Source organism: Colletotrichum karsti, assembly GCF_011947395.1.
Source record: "Colletotrichum karsti strain CkLH20 chromosome Unknown Scaffold21, whole genome shotgun sequence".
NCBI classification, from domain to species: domain Eukaryota; kingdom Fungi; phylum Ascomycota; class Sordariomycetes; order Glomerellales; family Glomerellaceae; genus Colletotrichum; species Colletotrichum karsti.
The window spans coordinates 485,269-511,957 of NW_024065921.1; the positions used below are offsets into that span (position 1 = coordinate 485,269).

A 26,689-nucleotide genomic window follows, 5' to 3' on the forward strand; every position below is an offset into this window, starting at 1 on the left:
CGGAGACCGATAGAGGCCAGAGCCCCGCACTAGTCCCAGAAAGGCAACAACGTAAACAACGCCGACGATGATGTTTCTCTCCGCTGCGACAACGGCTTTTCTTCAAGACTCCACCGAGACCCAGGCCACTTTACCCGATTCTTCACCAACCACGACAAAAAGGAAGCGGCCATCTCACAAGTTCTCGCCTTGCCTTGTCCAGACCTGTTTCAGACCTTCCCAACCTGGGCTAATATCCCAAACCTTCATCACCAGCAGGCGCAACACATCAAGACGCCTATCTTCACTCACTCATCACGCTAACGCATGAAGGCTATGCACCATGCACTTCTCCAGGATCTTCAAATGTAAGACGCCCCAAGACAACTTTGGACTTTTACTGATACATTCCTCCGTAGCATCGCCTCACTGCGTGCCGAGTCCTGATGGTACCCTGATTGCGACCCTGTCAACAGGTAGCATCAGCATCCGGTCCGTCGAAACTCTCGAGACTATCCACAGCATCAAGCTGCCCTCTAGGCTAGGGCCTGCGAATGCTTTTCTCTGGTCTCCTTCGTCTCGTCGCATTCTCGCCAGCTTCGCCGAGTCGATCCATGTCTATTCCGCTGTCGAGTCTGGCTATCGCGCTGTCATCCGCAATCCCGCTTCTCCTAACTTCAAGCCCACCTTTGTCCAGTTTGGCGCTTCCGACAAGGAGGTCTTTATGTGCTCGTCCTTCGGCCTCAAGTTCTCCATCTTCGACCTGTCAACGTCTAGGACAGTAGAGATCGGGAGTCCCAAGTTTCATCAAGCGACATCGGCATCGCGAGGTTTCGCGATTCGACCTGTTTCCGGCCACCTGACAATTCTGACCCGCGTGGCAGGGAAAGACATCGTCAGCATCCATCACCCTACTACGAAGGAGGTTCAGCGATCTTGGCACCCAGACACCATCGATGCCCAGGGCTTGACCTGGACTCCGGATGGCCGCTGGCTGATCATGTGGGAATCTGCAGCCCAAGGCCACAAAATCTTGTTCTACACTGCCGATGGCCACCTCTTCAAGACCTGGTCTGGACCTTCTCCTTTTGAGGCTGAGGAAAAGCATTTCGATCTAGGCGCGGGGGTCAAGGTCTGCCAAGTCAGTCCGGACGGTGCTCGCATTGCCGTGTGCGACCACACCAGAAACGTATGCATCCTGGAAACCAAGTCAGCGAGTGCAACAATGCGGCTGGAACACCCTGCATCTATTGCTCCAAAAGAGACCGTTCAAGTGGGTGATTTGCGTTCTAGACTTGTGACCTCATCGGCTAACAAGACTGGCAGATCTGGCAAGAGCAAATCGGCAATACCCAGGGGGGTCAGGCTCACACTTTCGTAAAAGCTACGCAGTCCGTCTCCGCCCCAGGCCGAGTGAGTGGAGGAATTGTCGATGCCAAACCCGGTCGCACGTCCGCAGTATTCGACTCTTCTTCAAGTCTACTCGCCACCGCTCTGGAAGAATGGCCAAGCACCGTATGGATCTGGGATATCGAATCATCTGAACTTCGTGCCGTCCTGGTCTTTCACGGCAACATCTCAACATTGTCGTGGCACCCGACACAGCGCGAGGTGCTCATGATTACTTGTGAAAACGACAGCTATGCCGGTTTGGTATTTGCCTGGGATCCGTTGTCCGATGGGCCAAAGACGCTTGACTTTGCAGCACGATTGCCCGACGCGAAATTATTCGGCAAATCACAAGTATCATGGCTCAACTGGAATGGCGAATCTGCCGTGCTCTTGCTGGGAGACACAAAGCACCATCTTCTTGGATCTCTGGCCGATTCTGAGGACGCCGGAGCTCCCTGGCAAGATGGACAACGCAGCGATTTGACCATGACCACTGGCAAAGACGAGACTCAACTAGACCCTGCCGCATTCGATGATTTCGATGAAGACCTATCCAATCTGGACATGTCAGAAGTCGACGACACCTTCTCATTCAAGAAAATCTGATCGATAACAAATTGGCCACTGTACCAGTGCCAGAACAGCCGGCCCCAAGAAGGGCGCGGAAACGCGAAGCTCCAATAAGTGACCCGTTAAAGCCAAGCCCTGGGTGTTTGCCATCTTCCACCAGAGCGGTGTTGATTGGTTTCCCAGATACGCGCGGGTGACATCTGGTGCAGCCGGGAGAGTTGGCGGATGCATGACCACCACCCTCCGCGGCTTAACATCATGTGGTGGGCCAACCCAGCTTACACTGCTGTTTCCGCACGCAAATTCTGCAAGAGGCCCTTTAGGGAAACGTCGGGAATCTCTAAACGTCACTGCTTCTCTGGAGTGGGGTCAAATTCGCGATGAGAGACAACACCAACAACACCACTGCGACCTGCCTAACCTGGCCACCTGGAGCTTTCTTCACCGCTGGATTGTTCAGAGTTGCTTCAAAGCATGTGGAATCTCCAGATGAAAGAGCCATAAGGTGTCTTAGGACGGTACAACGAGCTCTCGCCTTCCCCAGTCAACAGCGCTGTGCATTGACTTCTCATTGCTTTTAGCCATATCGGACAGGACGCTTGGCAACACATGGATTTGGACCATGCACCACAAGGTGTGTTGTGACGATGCGAAGTTCAGGCTTGCTCAGCTGCAGCGCTTTGCGTTGCCAAAAGCAAATGAGAAGCCAGCGAAATTAGCCTCCATCAGCAACTTGAGCTGGCCGAGGTACTTGTGCCAGTCTCAATGCTAATGTAGCCCGGTAAATCTTTGATGGGATTTTAGCTTCCGCTCCAGGTCTAGACACTAGTTGGTTCTGAGGCAGAATCACCCCGGTCGAACCGAACCGCAATGCAACCCACCATCGAACGCTATCTCTGCCTTGTACGGGGACTTTTCTCACCACAATTCCGGTCGATTGTTCGAGTCTCTGTCGCTCAATACCACCCTGACACCAAGTACACGGCGCGAGATTGGGTCATCCGAGGAAGGTTATAGCGTGCTTACTTACACCGACAACCCCTGCGGATGATAACTGATGGTCAAAAGCAAACTGCATAAGGACAACCCCACAGCTCGAGACTCTTCATGATGTGCAGTTTTCTCCAATAATACCAACCGCTGGTGACTTTGGCCCCGTTGGTACACGGTACAACATGGTCGCTACACAGTCCGAGGCGATTGACCAACTCAAGGCCAATAGTACAGGCGACCTGGTAGCCTGTCATGACGATTTGAGCCCTCACTCATCTGTGCCTGAAGATTTCCAGCCGCCAAGGCTTGATAGGGATCTTGAATCCTGGAGTCATCCACAATATGGTCATCTTCATTGAGGCAACAGAGAACAAGGCTTCGTCATTGGCCATCCCACAGCCTAGACAGCCTTATTGCATAGAGGCGGTGCCCTCTATGGCAGTGGCTTTAAGAGTCAACAGAATATAAAAGATTTGCATTGTTCCTTACCCACATACACGATCCGTTCTCTTTCTTTATGCCCTCGGCCGCCTTCGAATCGGCCAAGAGCACTGCGGTTCATCGCTGGATCTTGTCATACTCGAGATCTCTTGTTCCATCTTTGTTCTTCAGCGTCGCACAAACCATTGTCTCAATCAACCCATTTCATTGGCCTCCAGAGTTGGACAGAGCGTGTCTTTGGTGTTGGTGTTGGTTCCCATCAACATGCTCGTTGGACAGATCCCCCCGGGAGCCGAAACAGGAAACTTCTATATTCCGATCTGCAACGTGCGTTTTACTGCCTCTTCTTCTCATGCTCGACTTCTGACTTGCCTCAGCTCCCGTTTGATACAACATGGAAATCACTGAAAGATTGGCTTAGCTCCGGCTGCGAAGTAGACTACGTCCGGCTCTATGGTCCTACCTCGGGCTGGATCAGGGTCAAGGGCCCGTACAACTTCTATCGTGCGTGTGGTAGGTGACCAAGCTTTAGTGTGGCTGATGTGCACGTTGCTTACATATTCCAGATCTTTTAAGGGACGGAGTATTCGACGGGAGACGCATTATTTTTGACGACAGTAATATGACAAGCGCGGTTGTTGTCAAGGAAATCCACGATGACGAGAACGCAACTCCCGCATCTGTTCCAGCAAGGCATCGGCAAACTGAGCTTCCACTCGGGTCTGCTACTGTTACCACTCGACAAGCTTCATCTTCTACGTATGCTTCTTCTGAGGCCTTCTATGATCAAGTAAGAGCTCAAAGATAGCAACCAAGAACTTACATCTATCAATCACTAACGCCGATTGCAGTGGATCCCAAACCCATCTACCACTAGTCAGACGCATCCCAACATTCAGCAGCAAGCAACATGGTACCCCGACAACCTGCCCAGCGGTGGCTTTTTCCCTGACAATTCTCATCCATATCCGCAATTCATGACCCCACCCAACGAATCAAGACAAACCGTCCCCATTGAGCAGCGAAGAATTATCGTTAGACGCATAGGACATAACACGCCAGAGGACCAGATCAAAGCACTCATCAAGCAGTGTCTAGAGCGTGTCACTCCAGTGAAGGCCGAGCTCCAGAGAATCGACGTCCCGCGTGGGTCTAGCAGCCAGAACAAAGGGCATGCTTTTGCAACATTCCGAAGTGCCGACATTGCCAGGCGGGTCGCTGAACTATTGAATGGTAAAACATGGAACACTCGCAGACTCGAGGCGCGTCTCACAAACGAGGGCCTCACAGAAGAACAAAGCAGCCGCGCGCCGCAGAGCCAGGGTTCAGGCTCGCGGCAGCGCAAGGGCAACGATTCAACCAAGAAGCGTTCAAACGAGAGGACAACAGCACCGAATTCCAACAATTGCTCATCTGGGGAGTCCTCGTCTTCCCGCCAGTCACGTCACCGACCACCAACAGGGCCAGTCATAGCCGATGGGACTAGTCACAGGGCTCAGTCTGAATCCAAGGAAAGGAAGCGTAGATGAGGACTTCAGCCAAAATGATCAAGCGCCCAATGTGTTCATGAAAAGCGCCAACAAGGGTCTCGGCAGGCAAGCTGAACATCTGCCTCCACTCTGTGGGATTCATGTCAGCTTTCGCCTTTGAGCACATTTGCTTACTTCAATCATGTTACTCTTCACCGCCACTATCCCTAATGCATATCTTTAATACATCGTTATGAATCGTCTTCTACACCTTTACCCTGCTGAATCACTTGGTCACTTGGTATAATGTTTTCTCAACTGGACATGTCCGGCTTTGTACCGGCCTTGCTTTCTGACTCTTGGCAATGCCCGGCTTCTCGGATTGCCAACACAGGAGCAAGGGTCACTCGGACTGGATACCAATCACCAAGTGAATATCGGACTATTGCACCCTGCCAGTATGCATGTGTTGGCGGACATGTTCGCTCGGTTGGTTGGTTACCAAGACCAGATATCTGCATCCAGGGGGCCCAAAGAGAAAGCAAACAATGTTCTCGGATGCGGCAGTCGCTTAGAAGGCGTCACCTCGTTTTCTCACCAACGAGCTTGTTGCCAATGACAGTTCGTCCAGGCCTGGCGGACATACTATTCTTGAAGAGGCTGCCAGTCTGTAGCCTGCAAAAGGGGATTGGACAGTTTCGAATTGCGACGTGTCCTCAGTTTCCCCCAGTAGACACGCAACAATATCACCGAGAAGGCCAAAGGGTACCGTTTGCGGCTGGAAAAGGAAAAAACGAGACCGGCCAAATCCTCCTTCGTCTACTTCAACCTCAATTGGCATCCCTCACGAAGATACACACACTCAAGCACAGACACGGCACCAGATTAAGCAAAGAAGACGAAGACGACGCAGCTACCCGCCGTTCCCAGCAGCAGAGTGCCGCAGAGGCGAGCCGTGTGTTACCGCACCTCTCGTCTCTTGGCGGCCGTTGGTCGTCAACGCTGCCACTGCCAGCCGAGCCTGCACGATCTAGCGCCCGGCCTGTTCGTGCCGTGTCGTGTTGTTGGCTTTTTGGGAATACCCTGAAAGCTTTCTCATGCAAGGACTTGATCACCTCGCATGAGAGGCATCCATCCCACTTTCCGAGCGGAGCCTGCAGCAGCCGCCATGCGGCCAGCGTCGCCCAGAAAAGTGAGGATCTGCGGGCTGGGGAAGGGAGAGGAGGAGGAGGGAAGAGACTGGAGAACGAGCCCGACTCCGAAGCTCCGGGCCCGCGGGCGATGCCACATTGACGGGGAGCCGTCTTCCTCCTCCACCACCACCACCACCAACACCCGCACCACTCACTTGACCGCGGCAGCTCCCGGTTGGGAGACGGATACACACCGCATCACACCATTCCGGCTACCCCTTCCAGTGTTTGCTCGTCCCGGTTTCACTACCTCTTGATCTCGGCTTCTCACCTCACTGCCTTCCCGCCACCACCTACACCACCAACACCACCAACAGTCTTCTCCTCCTCCTCTACCCTGGCCCCAACCCAAAAAGATCCCCAGAGACGACAAAAAAAGCTCGGACGGGGTTCATGCAAAAGATACGCGCGCACTTTGTTTGCTTTTCAACTTACCCGCCCTCGGCCCCCGGTCCTACCACCAACATGACAGAGTACGCAGCGCCTAATTAGCGACTGACGCAACGACACATTGCTTTCTTTGCCCTGGGCAAAACCCGCCCGCCGGTTGGTTCTTTTTTTTTCTTTCGCAAGCCGAACGTCGTCCCCCATCCACCGGACCGAACCAGCTAGCCTCAGCGGGGTTGAAAAAATTAAAGATAAAAAAAAAGCAAGTATCAGAGGGAACCCTGGGAAAATGTCGCTACGAGGCTCCCAATATGATCATGCAGAGATCACAGGAGACGAGACCGACCGGAAGAGAGGCTTGTCCTGTTACATGTGCGAAGTACTCCGTACGTGGAGGCAGTGAACCGGACGGGTACCTACCTGCATGGGCTGGACATCATCAACCCCATCGACCGGGAAAAGCAAAAAATCGCCGGTTCTCCAGACCGGTGAACGCCATCCCTGATTCCAACGTCTCCCCCGACCGAGAACGCCTCTCACACTTCCTCATTGTACGACAAGCATGGGGCCACACGTCGACGAATAAGACGGAAATGTGAAAGAAGGAAAAGAATCTTTGCTTCTGAATCTGCTGCTTCATGCCGCCGCGTCCTATGCAGTAGGGGGGACCGCGTCTAATGCTACCCAGCGCCACCACGCATACATGTCTCCGTCCTCTTTGCTTATCCCCATTTTCCCCCCCATTTCCTTCGCTTGTCTACTCATGTCATAGATACTTGCTCTCGTGAAATCAGCCACCGAAATCCATCTTCAACGCAATGCTGGGCTGCCCAGTCGAACCGGTCGAGGCCTGTTCCGACGGCCCCTGCTGTCTGCCCCACCTGATGACCTCCTCCAGGAAAGCCTTCTGCCCGTCGTTCATGCTGGCCACGACGGTCCGGAACGCGTTCTGGTCCACGGCGGCCAGCTCCAGAAGCCTGGCGCTCGTGTCCCTGTACGCATCCTCGCCCTCGGACGATGCGCGCGCAAGGAAGGTGGGCAGGATGAGAGCCATCGCCACGGGGATGCGGTCCCGGGGCACGGCGCCCACGTACTGGCTGAGCGAGTGCGCGATGAGGGAGCGGGCGTTTTCGGGGTCCTCCGGCTCTGTATTGGTGACGAAGGCGACCAGGCGCGGCAGGAGGTAACGGGCAATGGTTTGGTCTGCCGGCGTAGGGTTGGCCTGCAGGAGCAGAGACCTGATGCAGTTTGCTGCTATTTTGGCGGTCTGCGTGGGTTCACATGTCAGTCACTTTACAGGTACGGGAACGGAAAACGAGTCGAACATACCATGCGGTCCGTGAGGCAGTCGACAACCTCGTCGAGGTACCTTGCCACAAGCGGATCATTCGCCGCCAAGTGATTTGTGCCGCCCGTGAACAATATCGTGCTCGCGAGCAAGCAGTTCTTGACGCATGTGAGGGACGTCGGCACCTCGCGCTTCTGAGCGTTGAGGTAGATGGAGAGGAATCGACGCAGGCAGCCCTGCAGCTGGACGTCTGTGGGCGTCGGGCCGCCGCTCTTCCTGGCGGACTTTGTCATGCTTGCCACGAAGCGCTTCAGCGTGGGAAGAGATTGCGGAACGATCACCTCCTGACATCCAGGCGTTGCGAGGATGGTGGCGAGAATGTGGATGATGCAGGCGTGGAGGTCCGTCTTGATAATGGAAGGGAAAACCTCGGCGGCATCGACGAGAGCGTTGAGGGATGAGCGGATCAGTAGTACTGCTTCCTCGGTCATCTGGTGGCGCACGGGCTGGTTTGCTTCCGTAAGATTGGGAAGCAAGCCGGAGAGGACGAGAACAATGATGCGTGTGAGCTCGAAGAGCTGATCAATGTCGTCCGACAAGTCGCCGTCATCGCCAGAGTCCTTCTTGCGAGCAGAAGGATGAGAAACGCAAAGCGCTCGGGCAATCTCGACAATGACGCCTTGGACATCGAGGCCTTCAGTCAGCACGAGTCGGTCTAACAGGTCCATGGTTTCTGAGAAGATGGCCTCTCTGTAGATGGCATGGCCAGACACGCTGGGGTGTAGGATTTTCTTGAGAGCCTGCAGAATCGCGAGATTCTGCTCCTGAGTGGCCAAGGAGTCGCTCTGTCCGGGACGAGTAGCCAGAGCCTCAAAGGCAATGCCGAACAGGACAAAGAAGAAAGCCACCGGCTCGTCGCGATAGTTGATGTCGGAGCCCTTGGTGTTTCCGTTGGTGTTGAGCCCTTCGGATTCCTTCCCATCCAGCGCATCAAAGACGAACTCGCTGTCTTGCTCGATCAAGCTGGCGATGGCATCAACGAGCTTAAGCCACGAGTCTTGGTAGAACTTGAGTAGGGTCTCCCGGTTTAGCGCGGCATAAATGGTGTCGAGACTGCCGGACAGAGAAGGGGGGCCCAATGTCATTGAGATGTCCGGCTCGAACCGCAGACGAGCGAACTCCCTCAGAGATTCCAGCCACAGCGGCGTGAGCGTTCCAATGTGCGGCTTCAGGACGTCGAGGAGGTACTTCTGCTCGGAGCTGGCCACCTGAAGCTCTGCCCAAGCCGAGAAGACTGACATTTTGACCATGACTTGAGCGTTGGAGCTGAGGCCCTTCAACTCGCCGATGCCGGCGTTTTCGTGGTCTTTCGAGAAGTTTTCCAAAGCGGACACCAAGGTCTTGAGAATGCGACCCATTCTCTCGACATCTGTAACGATACCGGTAGAGATGAAGCCGGCGCAGACGTTTACTGCTTCGGATGCCAATTCGGGAGACGAGTCCGCGGCAAAGGCGGGAGTAAGCGCTGAGCTGATCTGTGCTTGGTATTGCTCCAGAAGCATCGCCTCTTCGAAATCGGGATCGGGTACCTTGCCGAACATTTTGAGAACAGCACCAATGATCTTGAGACCCCAGACTCGCAGCTCCAGCACGCTCGAAGTCGATGCCGAGAACGCCATGCGGACGACATCAGCGATCTTGTTCTGAAGAGCCAACTGGGCCGCAGACTCGCCGTTCGTCATGACGTCCTTGGCAATCAAGACAAACATGTCGTTGATGCAGCCGATTGCAAAAGTTGTAACTTGCCACCGCAGTGGCTCGACTTCGGATCCGGCCTTGTTATCCTGGTCGTCCTTAGCGGTCCCAGCAAAACCGGCAACCTCCTCGTCCTGCAAGTCTGGCATGCCCCTTGCGCCATTGTTTCCGGAGTCAGACTCCTCCTTGACCTTGGCCCTTGTCATCTTCAGTACATTCTGGAATCTGGTGAGCCACAAGCCAGTATCTGTAAGACACGTCTGTCGCATCCAGTTTCGGAGAATGTTGCGTATACCATCGTGCGTCGGTGCAGTGTCGAGAACCAGCCATAACTGATCCTCGAAGCCCTTCTCCGCGGCACCGATGACGTCGTTTGGATTTCTTTTCATGATGTTGTAAAGACCATCGACCGCAACGTCCCGCAAAATCGGGTATTCTGACTGGAGATACTTTTGGAGAACCTTCACGTACTCCTCAAAATTCATGTAACCAGGAGCATAGAGTGACAAATGCTCACAACAGCTCAAGGTCGCCCGTTGAACGAGGAGGTCGTCTTCTTCTTGGAGCTGGCCAACCAGGTTGAGGATGAGTTCCCGCGACTTTGTGGAGTCTTGAAGATCGGGGCCAAGCACGTTGATGAGGGAATCAACACAGCGGGTGATTGCAGCCGTGGTAGAAAGATCCATTTCGAGGTTCATGGTGATGGCGGATGAGATCTCGGGGTGGTGAGTGTCGGAAACATACAACTGAGCCAGCATTCCGAGAGTACTAGGCACATACCCAGCAAAGCTGAGTCCAGCCGCGTCGGAGGCCAAAGCCAATGCTTCCAAAGCCCAGAAGTGGACGGTGGGATGAGGATCGTTGCAGAGGGACATGAGAATACCGAGAATCGTCTTCAGATGATAGCCCGCGGCCATGCCGCCTACCTTGGTCTGGATTGACCCGAGAGCCATTGCACAGCCCGCGCGCGCACTAGGCTCACGGTTGCTTACAATGGTATCGACGAGGTACTTGATTTCGTGGTTGGTAAAGGCGTTGCCGCAAGCGTTGCAAAGTCTCGCAACTGCGGCATACCCGACACTGCGAACATACTGGTCTCCGTCAATTACGAAGTCGCGCAGCATGTCCTGGATAAGCCTCTCTACGGCCAGGTTGGTGACGTTACCAGGAGAAGACTGCGTCTCCTTTACAGCAACTCGCAAAGTCGAGAGAATCGCGACTGAAACGTTTACATTGATGGCCGCCTTCCTGCCAGGGTCTCTGAGCAATGTGCCGGCCGACATGAACGTCTTTACTTGTTCAAGCACACTCTCTTGAACCTTGGGCGGCGTGAGCGGGAATACGAAGGCGAATAACTGTATGGCCATGTTGATGACTTCGGTGGCAGGAGGGTCGGGAATCGTGAGGTCAGAACTTGTGTCTCCGACGTAGAGCAGCGATGCGTCGTGTTCCAGCGTGCCGCAAACCGGGGACAGTAGTAAGCGGTCTATGGACTCCTCTGGGCTGTTTGCTTCCAGTGGCGTCCCCTCTATGGAATTGTCTTGTTGCCCAGGGAGTCCCTTGATCTTAAAGCCGGAGATCAAGCCAGTAATGCCGAATCCAGAGTTGTCGCCAACATCCCATACGGTCTCGAACGTGGCTGCAGCATTCGCTATAGATGCGCTGAGAGTGTTGGCCGAGTAATTTTCAGGGTCCGCAAAAAGGGAGATGGCAATAGTCAGCAAGTTGGACTGTAGCAGAGACTCGCTGCCGCCGGCCGGACTAAGGTTGACCAGCTTGATGTAGCATTGCAGCACTCGGCGCTGGACCATCATATCAAGGTCGTGAAGCTGGAGCGCGGGTGTCAGTCTTTGTGACACGTCATCGGTGATCTTCTTCGATGGCAATGTTCTCAAAAACGCCGATGTGTTCTGCAGCATCGTCGCTATGCGCTTGGAAACATCAACCGTGAGCAGCCGTGTGTTAAACTGGAGGAACGAGAGTATCGATCCCAGAGCGCACTCGCGAACATGCGTCAGGAATGAAGCTTCAAGTAAACTGCGGTGAGCCGTGTTGTCTTTCGACAGGGGCTTCGGCAGCGCATTCTTCCACAACAGCAGCAACTGAGAGAGATGGATTTTGACGAAGTTCGGTCCCAGTGACATCAAACCGCCAATCAAGATCCACGCGACCTGAATCTGAGTGCTAGAGACTCTTAATTCAGACTGACCACTTGACTTGAGTAGACTTGTTGCCATCGTTAGGACACGGCTGTTGATATCAACTGAGCCATGCAGAGGACGCGCGGGGCTTGCGCTGAGTGTTGCTGCAAGACCATGGGCGAATCCGACGCATCGCCGAGGGGAGTTTCGTCCGCTGGTGAGCAGAGACAATTCTCTGCTCAGGCTGTTCATGCACACTGACAAGCACGGCAGTAGCTGCTGAGGGCAGGCCAGAACGAAGGCCTTCATGCACGCCGAGGCATGCACCTGCACCGAATAGCTGGGGTGTTGCAAGACGCCCAGGAGGCCATCTCTACATGACTCCGCGAAGTTGTTTGCCGCAGATCTTAGGGAGTTGATGAGCGACGCTATCGCACCAAGAGCCGCGATCAGCATGTGCTTCGTCGGTTCCGAGCGCTCGACCAGGGCTTGTGGGTAATTCTTGAGAATGTCGTTGATGATGAGCTTTGCTGCCGATGTTTGCCCCGACTCGCCCAGAATCTTACGGCCAATGATGTCTTGGAGGATTGTGTCGACGATGCGCCTGGAAATGAGAAGCCTATACCGGTTGTTCATGATGTTTGGCTGCCCGATCAAGTCGATGGTCAAGTTCTCGATAATCTTGAGGTAATTTGTCTCAACCGTCTTCTCGCCGAGCTTCCTGAGCACTTTGCCGTAGCAAACGCCAATGGCCGCTCTCGCCTTGTTTGACGTCGGCATCTTGGTGTACTGCGTCGAGAGAATCTTCAGAATCTCAGTTAGCGAGAGCGCCAGGTCTTGCGTTCTTTTCCCGCCAGGGGCAGGGCTTCCAGGTCGTGACGTGGGCAGCTCGTCCTCGTCCGCAACCATGCTGGCCTGCGTGCCGGTACGCTTGGGGGGCTTCTTGCTCATCCTCTTGTTCGCCTTTGCCATCGCAGCGGCATCCGCTGCACCAGTCTCGGAGTACCCCCTCACCATGGCCTCTGCCAGCGCCTCCGAAGCGGCGTGTCTGACTTGCGAAGACGACGAGTCGAACACCCTGAAAATGGCATTCTGAAGCTTATCAAAGTCGCTCGAGTTCTCGAAGTAGGGCGTGTGTCGCATCAGCGCTCTCAGAGCTCGACAAGCTGAGACGACGACCAGCGAGCCCTTGTCGCTCGTGGCGTAGTTGCGCGACTGCTTGAAGATATCCCTCGCAACATTTTCATCCACGCTCGATTCCACCATCTTGACGATTTTGCTCAGAGACGTAAATACGGCCGCACGTAGACCCGCATTGCTGGACGACGACTTCAACAGCTTGACGAGCGTCGCGCACGCCAGCGGGTGCAGGCCAATGGCGCTGTCGCCGGCGGATGCAAAAACGTCGCCAAGGCACGCGACGGCAGCGTGCTTCGTGCGCGGCCCGACATCAGTCTTGGACTTGGCGCCCGACACAATGGCAATCAAGTCGTTGATGGTCTCGAAGAGCAGTTTGCGATCGCCGTTCCCGAAGATGTGGGCAAGACACTTGCCGAGGTTGTTCCTTACGACGCGGCTCGGCTGGGGCGAGGGCAGGTTGATGATCTGGAAGATCTCTTTCTTGAGGTAGAACTGCTGGGCGGTGCAGTCGTCGGCGGAGAGGCTCAGGACGTGTTTCGAGAGGGTCGAGACGAAGGTGAGCAGGAAGAGCTCCTGCTGCTCGGCGGGGAGGGCTTGGAGCTTTGGGACGTCGAGCTCGGGGGTCGACGTGGCTGCGGAATCGGTCACGGCTGAGGATGCCGGTGGAGGAGGCTGCGATGGCGGTGCGGTCGGCGCAGCTGATGACGGCCTCGGCGAGGAAGCTGCTTGCGTAGCAGCGTCCCCGTTGGAGCCATTGGGAGCTCCCGTTGACGACATTGGGGGGACGGCAGGGGACTTCTGTGTGATGACGCCGTCGAGCGCGCTCACGGGGTTTGTGGTTGGTTTTCAATGGATTGTCCCTCTTCTATCGTCGGAAGCTGTGATGTGTTGTGTGGTATACTGGGGACAGGTTGAGGGACAGACAAGCATGCGGTCAGGTACGGGATGGTCTAAAGCAATCAGGGGCGCGGCGAGTTGCTCCCCCCGCCGGGGGACCATGACATATCACTTGAGGCGCTGGGCGCACCCGCTGTGGCTCAGTCAGCCGTTCCCGTCCCGTCATTGGAAGTCTCCATTTAAAATTTGGAGCTCCGAAGAGACAGCTCCCCCCAAGCCGTGGCCGTCCGTGTGGCAGAATTGTCCCGGCAGAAACATGACATGAACCAGAGGAGATAACCCTCGACCCCGAAACCCGGAACGCCGCCTCCGACTCCAACTCTGTCCCCGAACCACCACCGCGCAAGTCGCCGGGTTACCGACTTCGACATGCGCCCATTCGCCGCCAGCTCCCTCCGGAGCATCGCATCCCGCGTCGTCGCCCCCGTGCCGAGGACTCAGCCCACTTTCTGCCGCCAATGCCTCCGTCCGATGTCGACAACGCCGGCCGCCCAGAGCGGACACAACAAATGGTCCAAGATCCGGCACAAGAAGGGCGCCGCCGATGCGCAGAAGAACAGCATGCGCAGCCAGCACTCCAAGACGATTGCGCTCTACTCGAGACGTGCGGGCATCCCCGTGGTCATGTTATCGCGCGCCGGACACTGACTTACGATGCAGTATACGGAGCCACAGATAACCCCCAGCTAGCTGCTGCCATCGTTGCCGCGAAGAAAGGTACCTGACGGGGTGAACAACATACCCTCATAAGACGGACAATTGCGACATTAGCTGACTCCAAGACTCCACTTCACAGACGCCGTGCCAAAGAACGTAATCGACTCAGCCATCGCCCGCGGCCAGGGCCGCTCCGCGTCAGGCGCAAGCCTCGACACGCTGACCCTCGAAGCCATCTTCCCGCCGGGCGTCGCCGTCATCATCGAAGCCGAGACTGAGAGCAAGGGGCGCAGCCTGCAGGACCTGAAGTCGCTCATCAAGAAGCACAAGGGCACGACCAACGCGGCGACCTTCTTCTTCACCCGCCTCGGGCGCGTCGTCTTCGAGGCCAAGGAGGGCGCCACGGTGGATGACATCATGGACGACGCCATCGAGGCGGGCGCGGAGGACATCGAGGCCGATGAGGAGGGCAACCTCGTCATTTGGACGCAGCCCAACATGACCACCTCCGTTGCCAATGGCGTGGGACCCAGGTTCGAGCTGAAGCTGCTGTCGTCGGAGATTATCTGGTCGGCGAACGAAGATACCCAGGTCAAGCTCGACGGTGCGGAGCAAGCGGATAACCTGGCCGAGCTGTTGAGCGCGCTACAAGAGATCCCCGAGGTGCAGGCCGTGTACGGAAACCCCGCCAAGGGAGAGATTACAGAGGAGGCGTGGTCCAAGATCGAGGACAACCTGGACTCATAGCCCGGCCAGTGGGATAATGTGTGCATAGCCCGAGTGAAATCGGGCCCCGTCTCTGCTCATATTTGTACAACATGTAGAACACACGTATAACACAACACCGTGGATGCGCTGAGGGGTGATGTTTGGTATACACGGGCCCAGAATCGAAAACAGCAAGGTCCCCCGCCCAAACGCCTCATCCATCGCATGAAAATTTCCCAAGCCGATTGTTTTGACATCCGAACGCCAATATGATACAGCCCACCTCATCCGCCCCGCCCGACATCTCAACATGTCTTATTTTAGCTGGCAAACTTTGCCACAGCCTCTCGTTCGGTTGCGGTTTCGTGTTGTACCAGATCGAAGATGTCACCCTGAGGCGACCGCGGTTCTGCACCCAAAATTCGTCTACTGATCCTCGTTGGAAGGCGGGTTCTGCGCAGCCTGCGCCCTCTCACGCTCCCTCCTCATCTCGTCCACCAGCCGTTGCCTCTTGGCAAGTCTGATGTACTCCTCCTTGATATCCTCGCGGTCGAAAGGGATCTTGTGCGAGTGCTCCGCCTTGGGCCAGAATTCGGGGACGGCGAAGCGGTTGTCGAGGTTCGTTCCGAAGTAGTACATGATGCCGATGGGGAACATGACATACATGCCGAACTGCAGGCATGTCAATTAGCATGGGTTTCTTAGAAAATCCGCCAAAACAAGATTCGACAAGTTTGCGAACGCACCTTGAAAACTTCGAGATTGAGACCGCCCATTTTGAACTGCGTGCGCGATTGTGGTGTGGTAGATGTTGGCAGTCAATGACGCTGGGATAGTCGGACGATTTGGAGTAAGGGTGTTGGAGCTCTCTGGGCGCATTGAGAATCATCTGCAGCGGGATTGGCCGCCGGGGTTCAAGCGGGAGACCCGGAGACTCGGCACAGGTTTTTTCCACCTCTTCCGGGATTTGGAGTGGGGCACCAGCTCCGATCTGACAGAGGCCGAGGGGCTCGGAATGCCGACAACACCACTTTTCAACGACGCTCCTTTTTCAATAAATTTCAGTATTCTGCGTTCCAATGACCTTCAGGTCCGTTCGACTTTGGGATTTATAAACTACGATGATGTTTGGTATGCCATGTACCCGCCCATCCAAAGACTCAGCATGCCGCACCGCCCAGTTGCCCAGCCAGAATGCCTCTCTAAACGCCAAAGCACGGTCTATGTACAGACTTTCGAAACTCTCTACATTCGCCCATACCCGTATCATACACATGAAATTTGGTGAAAAGTCGCGGTCTGATCCGCCGCATTACTGTGGTCGCTGAGCCGCTCGTCTCTGGCTCTGTGCCTCCTCCATCATCATTCGCTCCGTCAAACTTCGAGGTGTCCCCGAAAAGAGTGCTTGCCCAACACTGGCTCGATAACTGTTCAAATCGCCGTCGTCAACACCACTGCGGCCGTCTAGTCCACCGATGAAGCTACTAATGTCGCCAAGAGACGCTGCCTGCTGATACACATCGGGGTTCTTCACAACAGGCATGATGACAGGACGACCCCGGAAGGAGCCAACTGAGCCAGAGATGAGGTGTGCTGGGATCTGTGGCTCTGCCTGCTTGCGAATGGACATGGCCGGTGAGGTCGAGTACAAGGTTTGAGTTACCGGCTCGCTGGAACCATCCTCGTCATCGTCTTCTTCTTCCTCTTCTTGTATCGGCGCGGGGCGCGCCCGAGGCTTTGGGGGAGCACTCAGTCCCTCAAAGTGGAACATATCCTCGTCATCCTCCTCTTCAACAGCCCCTCCGGATCCTGTCGTCGTCGCCGTTTTGATTTCATTTTGTGATGATTGTTTCCCTGAGCTAGGACTTTGAGGCACAGGAACTGTTCTCGTCGGGGAGCGGGATAACGGAGACATAATGGCTTTCTTGTTGGCAAAGGATCTAGGCTTTGCCATGGCAAGAAATCCGTCATCCGAGGAGCTGTCGTCGCTGTCATCGTCATACCTTGCGGCTTCGGCTGGCTCAGGCGAGGCGGAACCTGATGGCTCAGGCGTCCGTTCACGCCCACGCTCTGTCTCTGCTTTCCTCGATACCTCCTGACGCTTCGCCTGACTTTGAGTGGGGTTGTTTGCGTGCAGCGAGCTCTCAGAATCAGACGTCGCCATACTTCCGTTCCCTGTCTCCGCGTCGGATCCTTGAGCATCGGGGTTCACGACGGTCCAGACGGTGTTTGCATCCAAGGGGGCTCGTGACAGGGCACGAAGAGCCTGGGTAGAGGAGACCTTCTTTGGCGGAGGCCCCAAGTCCTCATCGGGCCCCAACAACGATTCAGTAGATATTGAGTCATCTTCTGGCGGCGGAGGTGACCTCGAATTGGCAAGGGTGTGTGACTGTACCAATGACGGCTCGGACGACTGCGGCGAGGCCGTAGGCAACACCTCAGTTCCCTCGAATTCGAAGCGGACTCGACGGGGGCTGGTGGGAGGCTTGGATCCGGTCGAGGACCGACGTAAAGCACTCCGGCGCACCTTGGAGTCGCTGTGCTCGGAGGTGCCAGAGGAGGTGGTGTCGTCCGTCGCGCGGCGTTCGTGGTTCGGCCGCTCAGGCGTCTGCGTCGCGGCCACAGAGACCTGTCCCGAAGGACGGTCGCCCGCTTGTCCGGAGTTGCGCCGGCCCATGTTGTCGTCAGTATCAGGCTTTGACAAGGGCGAGAGTACTGGCGAGTGGTTCATTGAGGCGGGAGGGTGTGCGCTGTCCAGCAGAGGCAGGTAAGTTGGCGTGAAGAGGCCGTGCAATTCCCTATCCCTTTCCCGGTCGTGAGCACTGTCGGGAGAGGTTAGGGTGGCAGTTCCGGCATGGGAAGTGACGGATGGGGGAGGCTTGGAGGAGGGAGACTGCAACTGCGACTGCGGCTTCGGGGTCGGATCACGGCGGTCGGGGGTTGTTTCGGGGAGGATTTCGGTGTCGAGAATGGACGGCGGTGGCGGTGAGTCAGGATGGTCTCGTGGTGGACTGAGGGCGAGGGCGGGACTGAGAGCGGGATAGTTGTGGAAGGAAGCGGTAACAAGACGATCGACCTCGGCTTGTATGTCGTGTGGCAGGTCTTGAAGGAGATTTTGAGAGTACCTATGGAACTCGGCTGCCATGTCTTGGCGGTAGGCTGCAACCTTGTGGTCGAGGTCGGCTAGCTTCTGATGCAGGTCTCCGATGAGCCTCGTCGCATCGTCCATATGCACCACCATATCTCAACCTAAAAGGACTGGACGGAGGGAGCGACGACAGCGGCAGCGGCAGCGGCAGCGGTAGCGGTAGCGGCGAGCAGGGGAGACGGGCGGACGAGGGTTAGGAATCGGGGCGAGAAGGTGGGCCAACGGGTTCCTAGGCGTGGGCATGACGCAAGGCGTCTGAGAAAAGGGAGCCCGTCGCGGCGAAAAAGGTTGGAGGCGTCCAATGTTTGTTCGGGATGTGCGATTTACGGTTGCGTCCAGGCCACGCCCACTTTACTTTTGCAGCGCAAAAAGGCAAGGTACGCGGTACTGATCACCGTTCACTACCGTACAGACAGGGCGAGGAGTGTATACTGTATGCGTACCCTTGGGGGCGAGGGAAGAAGAGCGTCGGGTTGCAGATGGGCGCGCGCGCTGGCGTGTGAGGACGGGGAATGTTTCTCCTCCTGCTCTGATCTTTCCCCGCGGAGAGAAGAGTTGGAGTCGAACGTCTTGGAGACTGGTAGAGAGATACAAAGTCTGGGGGGCCGGGGTGGTGGTCTGGAATCAGGCCAGAAGTCTCGAGGGTGTGTGTTTCTGCGATCTGATGCCGGTTGAATTCCAGGGAGGTTGCGTGCGAAGCAAAGCAAAGCAAATAGAAACCAACCTAAGGGTAAGACAAGCGATTCGCCAGGGCTGGATTGGAAAGAGGTGGAAAGAAAGCCACAGGTGACAGAATGCGCAGCGCAGCAAATGTGCGCAGATGAGGGGGGACTTTGGTGTGCGATGTGGGTTTATTTTTTTTCGAGACCTGATAGAAGAGAACTTGGGTACCTTATGGAACGGGACGGGAGAGAGAGAAGTGCGGCGAGTCCGTCCAGCAATCGTGGTTGGCGGGGCGGACATTGGGAGGCCTAGAACATCCTTAAAGATGGTGTTCCCGATCCCCGCTGTCTGGACTTTGGGTCGGTTGGTCCGCTGTTGTTCTCTCAGGGCTTTACAGAGGGGAGTACTGCGGTACCAAAGTATCTCCTCAGCAGGCAGGTCATTCATCAATGGCTGTTCTCCCGTCCCTCCACGGCCTCCCCTCATCGAAATGTACGTACCTGTTGCCAGGGGAGAAGAGGAACCTGGAAGTCAGGAAGAGGAAGGAGGGGTGGGTGGGTGCCCCAAAAAGCCAAGCACAAGGGCAATCCCAAGGCTTCCAGGGCCCGTTCGGTGCTTTCGGTGGGCGCGGATCCTGGCCGACAATCCATCCAGTTGGCAGTGTCGATGTTACCTTACAGCGCCTTCCATTTCCAGGGTACGATTGCCAGTACCTTACGTAGTACGCTCACACGCACATTTTTCTCTCTAGGTCATCTCCATCCAGCGCAGGGCCCGTATTTGCGTACTTTTTTCCTTCTCTGCGTGTCTGCTTCGCCTCGCGGATCGTCTCGCCTCGCCTTGTCAGGCTCGGACTTCCCACCTGGACCACCACCGTCAGGTACCCTTAGGCGGGTATCTTTTCCAATCCAAGGCCATCGTTCGAGCGTCATGCCGTTGCTCTCGGGTACCTACGGCCTCAATCTCACCGAACTGCTACTCAAATGCTTCACCAGACGGGCACGTGGACAATCTTCTCAGCCGGGCCCCGACTATCCTTCCTTCTTTTGCCCCCATTCTCTCAACTTTCACGAGCCCGATATCAAGCAAAGCTTGGAGCTGGAACACCACCGGTGGATCATGTCATCATGGACGGAACGATTGCCTGACGTCCAATCCCGTCGCCTCTTCCGTCCCTTCTCGACTCAATCTCGAGACTCACATGCGTCCATCTAATGATGCACCTGCAAGTCTTCTTTCGACTTACATACCTTGCGCAGTAGCACCTTCTCGTCAGGGCTCCCTTCTTGCTGCGCTTTACCCTAGAGTTGACTGGATAGGCGTTTCTCCCGTCTACGCCTGCACATCTGATTTGATCAACCACAATTTCGATAACATCCGCCCACCCATCATCACTCGCTCACCCCAGTCCAATATCAAAACATCAAGAACCCAAGAATGCGAAAAAGAAACAACGGAAACTTAAACCACAGTCTCCAGCAGTCACTGTTGCAACGATTGCTGCAACCCCAGAGCTATCAAACGATCTCGGCCCCCGGCTAACGCCTCATTCCCAACTACACGTGTGCACATCTGCCCATTATCGCCCATCATGAGATGAGCGCCATCTGCACACACACCCCCTTTATCTTTCTCTTTCGCTTCCTTTTCCCTTCGATTTACACGCAAACACATGCCGACGCCGCTTTCCGCGAACCCGCCGTCGCCAAGAACCAAAATCTTGACTTTGCTGATAACGCGGGGTCGGTTTTGGATGAAGCCTAGACTTTCGGCCTTGGGACGAAGCCGCGCAATACTCGAGGGCAAGGTTGAGGCTTCAAAACAAGCACTGACGGCCGACCTGCTCGCTCAACGCCAAAGCGACCCCTCAAGTGCCTACCAAACATGCCGCCACCTTTTCCTCTGCAGTGTCATCGACTAAACAAGGTTTCCAACAGGCCGTTCTCCCGGTTGCCAGGGGAGTCGAGTGGGATGCATAACATTTGACTTTCCGACATACTTTCCTAGACGTTCCGCTGAGATAAGGTGAGAAGGAGGGGCATGGCAGGGCATGGCATGGCATGGCATGCGGGAGGAGGTTGGAAGTGGGATGTCGTGGTGATGTCGGACTGGGAAAACCCACACCCACTCAACTCCAGGTCCATTTCCCCCTCCAAAGTCCCCATCACCCCTCCTCCAAGACCCCGCCGTAACCCACGGCGGTTCCCTGACCGAGTCCGGCTCTTGGGTGTCACGCGGCCGCTCCCCACGGCGCATGACTGGCCACGCCCTCTCACCGGTCCCGGAAACCCGTGACTGAACCTCCCTGCCCAATCCCTCGTCTCGCTGATCACTCGCAGGCCTCCAAGGCCCGGGTCTCCGCCAAATTGATTAATTGTTTCGCCCCGGCTGAAATGCAATGCAGTCATCGGTGCTGAGTCGCATTTGCGTTGCGCATTGCACGTGGAGGCAACAAAAAGAATTCTAACCCATGGCTTTTGCCCTGCCTTGGACACCGAAGACACAATGCCCACGGCATCCCAGTGCAACGTCTCAGTGGCGTCCCTGCAGTTCAACAGCGGTGTAGAACGCCGATGAGCTGAACAAGACGAGCAGCAACTATGCGGTGGTAATAGCTAGACCTGCATCCATGCATGAAAAACTCTGTCGATTGTCACCGTCGCCCCTTACGTCCCAACGCCGTTGTGTTTGCCTGTCAACGCGGGCCAGAAGTGGTCGATGGCCGTCGCTCTCCCGCTGTCACCGCTGCACGGTGCGGTCATACATGACGGCTGTGCCGAAAGCCGGGCATTGCCCGCCGCGGTTGGTCTTGGCAAGGGTGCCCCGCCGTTCGGTTCCGGCGCCGCGGCTCGGAGCCGGCGGCGGAGGGCAATCTCCAGCAACGGCCGCCTTCGTGCCGTGTTTGCGGCGTCTGCGCGGATAGCATTCGTCCTTGGTCGTGAATGAGTTGTGACGAGAGTATTGTAGTGGAAATCGTCCCCGGCCGGTGATTGGAGTGCCTAGGTCACACCGGGTTCTCCGTGCGATCAGTGTATAGCTCGGAGTGAAAATCAACGCCTCAAGTTCTCTGTATTCTCCATCCTATGGAACGGCACAGCAATCCCCAAATATTTCGCATGGCAATCAAGACGAGAATTGATGTGTTATTCTGCAACCTCTGTGAAGCTAGACTTACGCATCCGAGTACCGGCTTACAAGAGTTGTGTCACCCAAAAATAAACGGCAACTACCCCAGACACAATCGGCAGTCTAGAATTCTGGGGAACTGGCGACGGAGGGTGATTCGAATCGCAGGAATGACCGTTGAGTTGGGGATCGAGACTGATCAAACGGAATTCACGGAGTACTTCCTTCAATGTCACCTTGAGGAAAGAAGTCACATCTGAAATCGGTTGTCTATGGAAACCCATTTAACCCCCATATCTGATTCCGACTCTGTGTATCCTTCCACGGATAAGCAGCCTCATATCAAACCAGAAGAGCAAGCAAGTAGTACCAAAGCAAGTATCCACGACAAAACACTGGCCGCTGCAGACAAAAGTCCACAATCCAAGGCCACAAACACAAAACATACGTCTCAACCACTCTCGTGGTACAAAGAGCCTTCTTCGTCATCCTCCACCTCTCTGTCATCAGCGACTTCGTCAACAAGGTGGTCCTCCTCCGGCTCGCTCAGAGCAACAAGCAACTTCTGGTAGAAATCCTCGACGACAGGCTTCAGCATCTTTCTGTCGCGGTTGTCGGCCTCAGTAGCGACCTTTCCGATGAGCCCGATGTAATCTTCCTCCATGGTACTGATGACACTCTTCAAGCTCTGGCGAATCATGTCTTCCAGGTCTTCAAGGAGCCTGTGCACCGCCTCGTCAGTGTCACGAGCGGCATCGAGGAACACCATTTTCCGCTTTTCCTCGATTTGGGTTTCCATCGTCTCTCGAAGAGCGATGAAGGCGCCGGCTCCTGCAAATTCGTTCCGTCAATGTGTTGTCCCCTTCTAACTTGAGCGTTTCCTTACCTCTGACTTGAGCACATTGATTGTACGTGTCTCGCAAAGAGCCTTCGATGGCAGGGTGGAATGCGCGGTTCGCTCCTCGCTGCGCTTCTCTTGCGAGCTTCTTGTGCTGTTTCGCCATGTCGATCAGAGCTTGTTTCAAAGCAGCAATGTGCTTGGTGAGGATGTCATGGACCAAGTCGGTATTCTCCATCAGGAAGCGACGGCCCTGCATTCGATCATGAAAAGCACCAATCAGACGCGCGAAAGTACTAGCGAGATGATCGAGCAGCTCTGGAAACCGCTTGTTGAATGTTTGATCCCAGTAGCCCGCGATTATGTCCTTCATGGGTTTCAGAAGATCTGAGAGTGTGTGTTAGCAAAGGGGGGAATGCTGGTGAAGTAAGTTAAAGGCGCTTACCCTCGTTGAAGTCGCGAGGCCCAGCAGCTCCCTTGAAGGTTCCGCTGTATGATGATGTATTAGCAAATGCCCGGAAGAGCGAGAAAGCGCGAGGATAGTTTACTGACCGGCGTCGGCAAGTAGCACGGTAAGTTGGGAAACGAAGACCACCAGACTCACGGGCCGCACCCCAAGACTTGGCCATTGCCAGAGCTTCAGCAGAAGCTTTCTTTGCGGCTTTAGGAAGTCGAGTGAGAACTTTCGCGGCTGTTTTCTCACAATCTTCCATGCAAGTCACCACAGACTCTTCGAGTGCCTTGAAGTTGATGTTAGCTGAGTCCAACGGATAAAATTGCGGCTCCATGTCTTACACTTCTCAATTTGGCCAGCGACTTCTCCAGATGCTTGCATTCGTCCTCTCTCTCAGCATTCGACATCTTGAGGAGCACTTCATCGCCAGCAAGAAATACATCCATTCCTCTGAGCAAGCGGCAAACCTCATTCAAGTGACTCTTGAAGTAATCATCTTGGATAGCGGCCGCAAAGTCAAGTGTGTGACTTTGAAGGCCAGGCACCTCGGTGTCCTCCGACGAAACAAATCCAGGGACACGTCTGTCCTTTTTCATGCGTCCTCGAAGCTGCTGATATCCCCTGCTACTGATGCAAAAGACCGGCAGCTCTCGGCCAATCTTCTCATAATCAGCATCGCTGACATTGCCAGCATCATGTGGTCGCTCCTCGTTCTGCGCTTGAGTAGCAAGGAGTTCGTCGTCCAATCTGGTAGCACGGCTGTTAGAATAAGACTACCATGAGAGAGCAGACAGAACTTACTCCTTCAGACCAGAAGCAAAGTCCTTCTGGATTTCCTGTCGTGAAAACTTGTTTCGACCCTGTATGCACATTTTGTACATCTGAGTGTTCATCTCCGAACGCTCAGTGGTGAGTTGCTTAATGCTAGCCCTCAGTCTGCTAAGCTCGCGACCGACCTCTTTCTTCCCATCTTTGAGATTCTTCTTCTTGTCCTTGAGCTCCTGAAGTCTCGCAGAGGCTATCTCCACAGTCACAGGCTCCCGATGATCATCTTGAGCAAGTTCATCTGCGGAGTCATCGCTAGACTCCCCTTCGTCGCTCGAATCGTGGTCAGCTGGACGTCTTCTCTTCTGAGGCGACTGGAAGGGAGCGAACGCTCGCTCTCCGCTTGCAGCATGGTTGTAAATGCCCTGCCAGGTGTCCACGTCGTTTGCCGCAACTTGGTATTCCGCATGAAGGCTTGACTTCTTGATCTCTAGCTTCCTTGCGTCTTTTCTCATGCCCTCAATCTCAGGCTTGAACTTTTTCCAGCGCCTGTACATGTCGGAAATCGTGTCTTTGATACCCAGTGTTTCGGAAGCCTCATCAAGAGCGATGTCGTCTGCCTTTGTGTAGATGAAGGTGATGTTTGCGTACGTGCCGTCGTATTTCAACTGCTTTTTGAAATGTTCGCCCATCAAGTTCTTGGCCGTCTTGTCATTGACAGCTCGAGTAATAGGCGCGACGATCCATAGACGGGTACACTCCTTGGCGTACTTCGCGGCAACCGCTGCTCTTGCAATGTTTGTGTCCTGACTTCCGGGCTGTTCCAGTGTTAGCTGGGTATTTGATGAAATGTGTGCAGGAGAACTTACCAGATCCACGAGGACCACACCAGTTGACAGGATTTTGGACTTGAGGAAGATGCGGACAACCTTTACCAGCGGCCAGTGGGCCATCTTCGGGACTTGGGAGTTTCCAGTCGTCTGGGAGTCAATGTTCTCCTCGGAATCCACGTATGCCTGAATCTTGTCGTAGAATACCTCGCATGCCTGCTCTTCTATGAGTACAGTCTTTCCCAAAACCTGTCGCACAGTAGTCTGGCTAGCAAGCGCAGTGGGATGGGTCTGCTCAAGCTGTTCATCAGTAACGTCTGGGTACACCGATCGAAGGATGGCATAGGCTGTGCCGGCATCGGTATTCTGATCTCTAGCGTCTCTCGAAATCTTGCCATCAGAATCGATCATGTCCCGATGGAGTTGCATCAGTTCCTGAGTCCACTCTGCCTGGGTGAGAAACTCGATCTCCGCACGGTACTTCTTTTCGACGTCTTCGGAAGAGTTCCACAGAATTTCGGTGACCACGGCTGTACATGCCCTCATGCAGTTGGTGGGAACGATACGCTCTTCATCCAGAACGGCGTTGATCAGCGAGCTCTTTCCGGTTCCCGTGCCACCAAGCACTCCAATGACAAAGCGCGGCAGCTGAGCTCTGGACTGCAGTTGACTGATGGACTCGCAGTATTTTGCAGATCTCTTTAGATCAGCCATATTGAGGAGGGTCTCGTTCAGACCCCCGAGAAGCTTCGTGGTTTTGAGGTTGGTTTGTCGAAGCTTCCTTCCCGTCGCCTCCATCTGCACTTTCTCCAGCGCGTCGTGTGCGATTGCCGCGGCTGATAGGCCCTGCGTTGAATCGTCTCCGTCCATGTTGACTCAAGATGAACCCCAAAACTCGGAAGTTCGGTAAATTCCTGGGAACCTGCCGTTTGAATCATTAGTACAGAGTCCAAAACAGAAACAGCTTTGAAATTCCAATGAAGCATGTTGTCGACAGGCTCAAATGAAAACATGATAGCTGCTCAAAACTCGAGAGATGAGGATTATTTTTGCTCATAGAACCTCGTAAAGGATGAAGCAGAGATGCGAGAAATTTTGGGCGAGAAGACGGGCAAATGGCTTCTGCAAGGTAAAGGCACGCCTTCCTTTTGTGCTGCCTGCGAAGAAGTGAAAACTTACCAGAGGGCAGTATCATAGACGAGGTCTAAAAGCCTAAAAGGAGCTATACCGTCCGGGCTACCAAAATAGCGAAGTCGAGCCTCCAAGGGGTAGTAATGGCGATGCACCTCAGTAGGGGAAAGTAGGTGGAAATTGTGAGTGCGGGCCAGGTATGTTGGTAGGGAAAGAGTAGCGGCAGGTTGCAGAAGAGAGGAAACCTTGGGAAGGCTAGGTGGAGTATTTAAAAAGGTGAAGAAGAAGAAGAGGGGGAGGGAGGGTGAAAGATTGAAAAGTTCTTTACCTCGTTTAAGAGGCAGGAGCTTGGTTGTTTCTGCCTTGGAAGGCAAGAAGCCCTCAACAGTTCCCAAAGAAGGTAAGTAGGTGACTATGATGGCTGCTGTCTGCCCGCTTCAACTCTCTTGCTCTCCTGGTTTTGGTACAGTCATCAAGAGACGTTAATCAGTTTCTGATGAATGTGCTGGCTCGGATTTTGGTTTTGCTGTGAAGCTTGACCTTGTAAATTCACACCTCATGACGGGAAGCAGATTGCATACTGAACAGGACATCTGTATGTAAATAACTTCCCAGGTCTAGACTTGACTTTAGTTCTCACCTCCCACTTTGGAATCACTACATAGTAAGAATGAATCTTTCTTTGAGAGATTGTATATGCTTTGGATCAATTGAGAAGACATTA

The 26,689-nt window shown here is 54.8% G+C and overlaps 7 protein-coding genes across 7 annotated transcripts; 3 read left to right on the forward strand and 4 right to left on the reverse strand.

Moving 5' to 3' along the window:
* Window positions 1-67: 67 nt before the first annotated feature.
* CkaCkLH20_06969 (WD40 domain-containing protein) lies at window positions 68-1,977 on the forward strand (the record flags this gene model as incomplete). The annotated part of the gene is made up of 4 exons (XM_038889686.1): window positions 68-180; window positions 313-347; window positions 399-1,252; window positions 1,306-1,977. The coding sequence occupies 4 exons, from the start codon at window positions 68-70 to the stop codon at window positions 1,975-1,977; spliced, it is 1,674 nt and encodes a 557-aa protein (XP_038745049.1).
* Window positions 1,978-3,639: 1,662 nt separating this feature from the next.
* CkaCkLH20_06970 (uncharacterized protein) lies at window positions 3,640-4,904 on the forward strand (the record flags this gene model as incomplete). The annotated part of the gene is made up of 4 exons (XM_038889687.1): window positions 3,640-3,702; window positions 3,753-3,888; window positions 3,942-4,165; window positions 4,227-4,904. The coding sequence occupies 4 exons, from the start codon at window positions 3,640-3,642 to the stop codon at window positions 4,902-4,904; spliced, it is 1,101 nt and encodes a 366-aa protein (XP_038745050.1).
* Window positions 4,905-7,214: 2,310 nt separating this feature from the next.
* CkaCkLH20_06971 (uncharacterized protein) lies at window positions 7,215-13,525 on the reverse strand (the record flags this gene model as incomplete). Its single annotated transcript, XM_038889688.1, has 2 exons — window positions 7,215-7,691; window positions 7,754-13,525. The coding sequence occupies 2 exons, from the start codon at window positions 13,523-13,525 to the stop codon at window positions 7,215-7,217; spliced, it is 6,249 nt and encodes a 2,082-aa protein (XP_038745051.1).
* A 489-nt stretch (window positions 13,526-14,014) lies between these two features.
* Window positions 14,015-15,049, forward strand: CkaCkLH20_06972 (uncharacterized protein; the record flags this gene model as incomplete). The annotated part of the gene is made up of 3 exons (XM_038889689.1): window positions 14,015-14,249; window positions 14,306-14,362; window positions 14,442-15,049. 3 exons carry the CDS (start codon window positions 14,015-14,017, stop codon window positions 15,047-15,049), a joined length of 900 nt encoding a protein of 299 aa, XP_038745052.1.
* Window positions 15,050-15,436: 387 nt separating this feature from the next.
* Window positions 15,437-15,786, reverse strand: CkaCkLH20_06973 (uncharacterized protein; the record flags this gene model as incomplete). Its single annotated transcript, XM_038889690.1, has 2 exons — window positions 15,437-15,682; window positions 15,757-15,786. 2 exons carry the CDS (start codon window positions 15,784-15,786, stop codon window positions 15,437-15,439), a joined length of 276 nt encoding a protein of 91 aa, XP_038745053.1.
* A 536-nt stretch (window positions 15,787-16,322) lies between these two features.
* CkaCkLH20_06974 (uncharacterized protein) lies at window positions 16,323-18,239 on the reverse strand (the record flags this gene model as incomplete). The annotated part of the gene is made up of 1 exon (XM_038889691.1): window positions 16,323-18,239. One exon carries the CDS (start codon window positions 18,237-18,239, stop codon window positions 16,323-16,325), a length of 1,917 nt encoding a protein of 638 aa, XP_038745054.1.
* A 4,159-nt stretch (window positions 18,240-22,398) lies between these two features.
* On the reverse strand, window positions 22,399-25,704 carry CkaCkLH20_06975 (uncharacterized protein; the record flags this gene model as incomplete). Its single annotated transcript, XM_038889692.1, has 7 exons — window positions 22,399-22,778; window positions 22,834-23,172; window positions 23,231-23,274; window positions 23,338-23,525; window positions 23,581-23,986; window positions 24,041-24,822; window positions 24,874-25,704. The coding sequence occupies 7 exons, from the start codon at window positions 25,702-25,704 to the stop codon at window positions 22,399-22,401; spliced, it is 2,970 nt and encodes a 989-aa protein (XP_038745055.1).
* Between the last annotated feature and the right edge of the window lie 985 nt (window positions 25,705-26,689).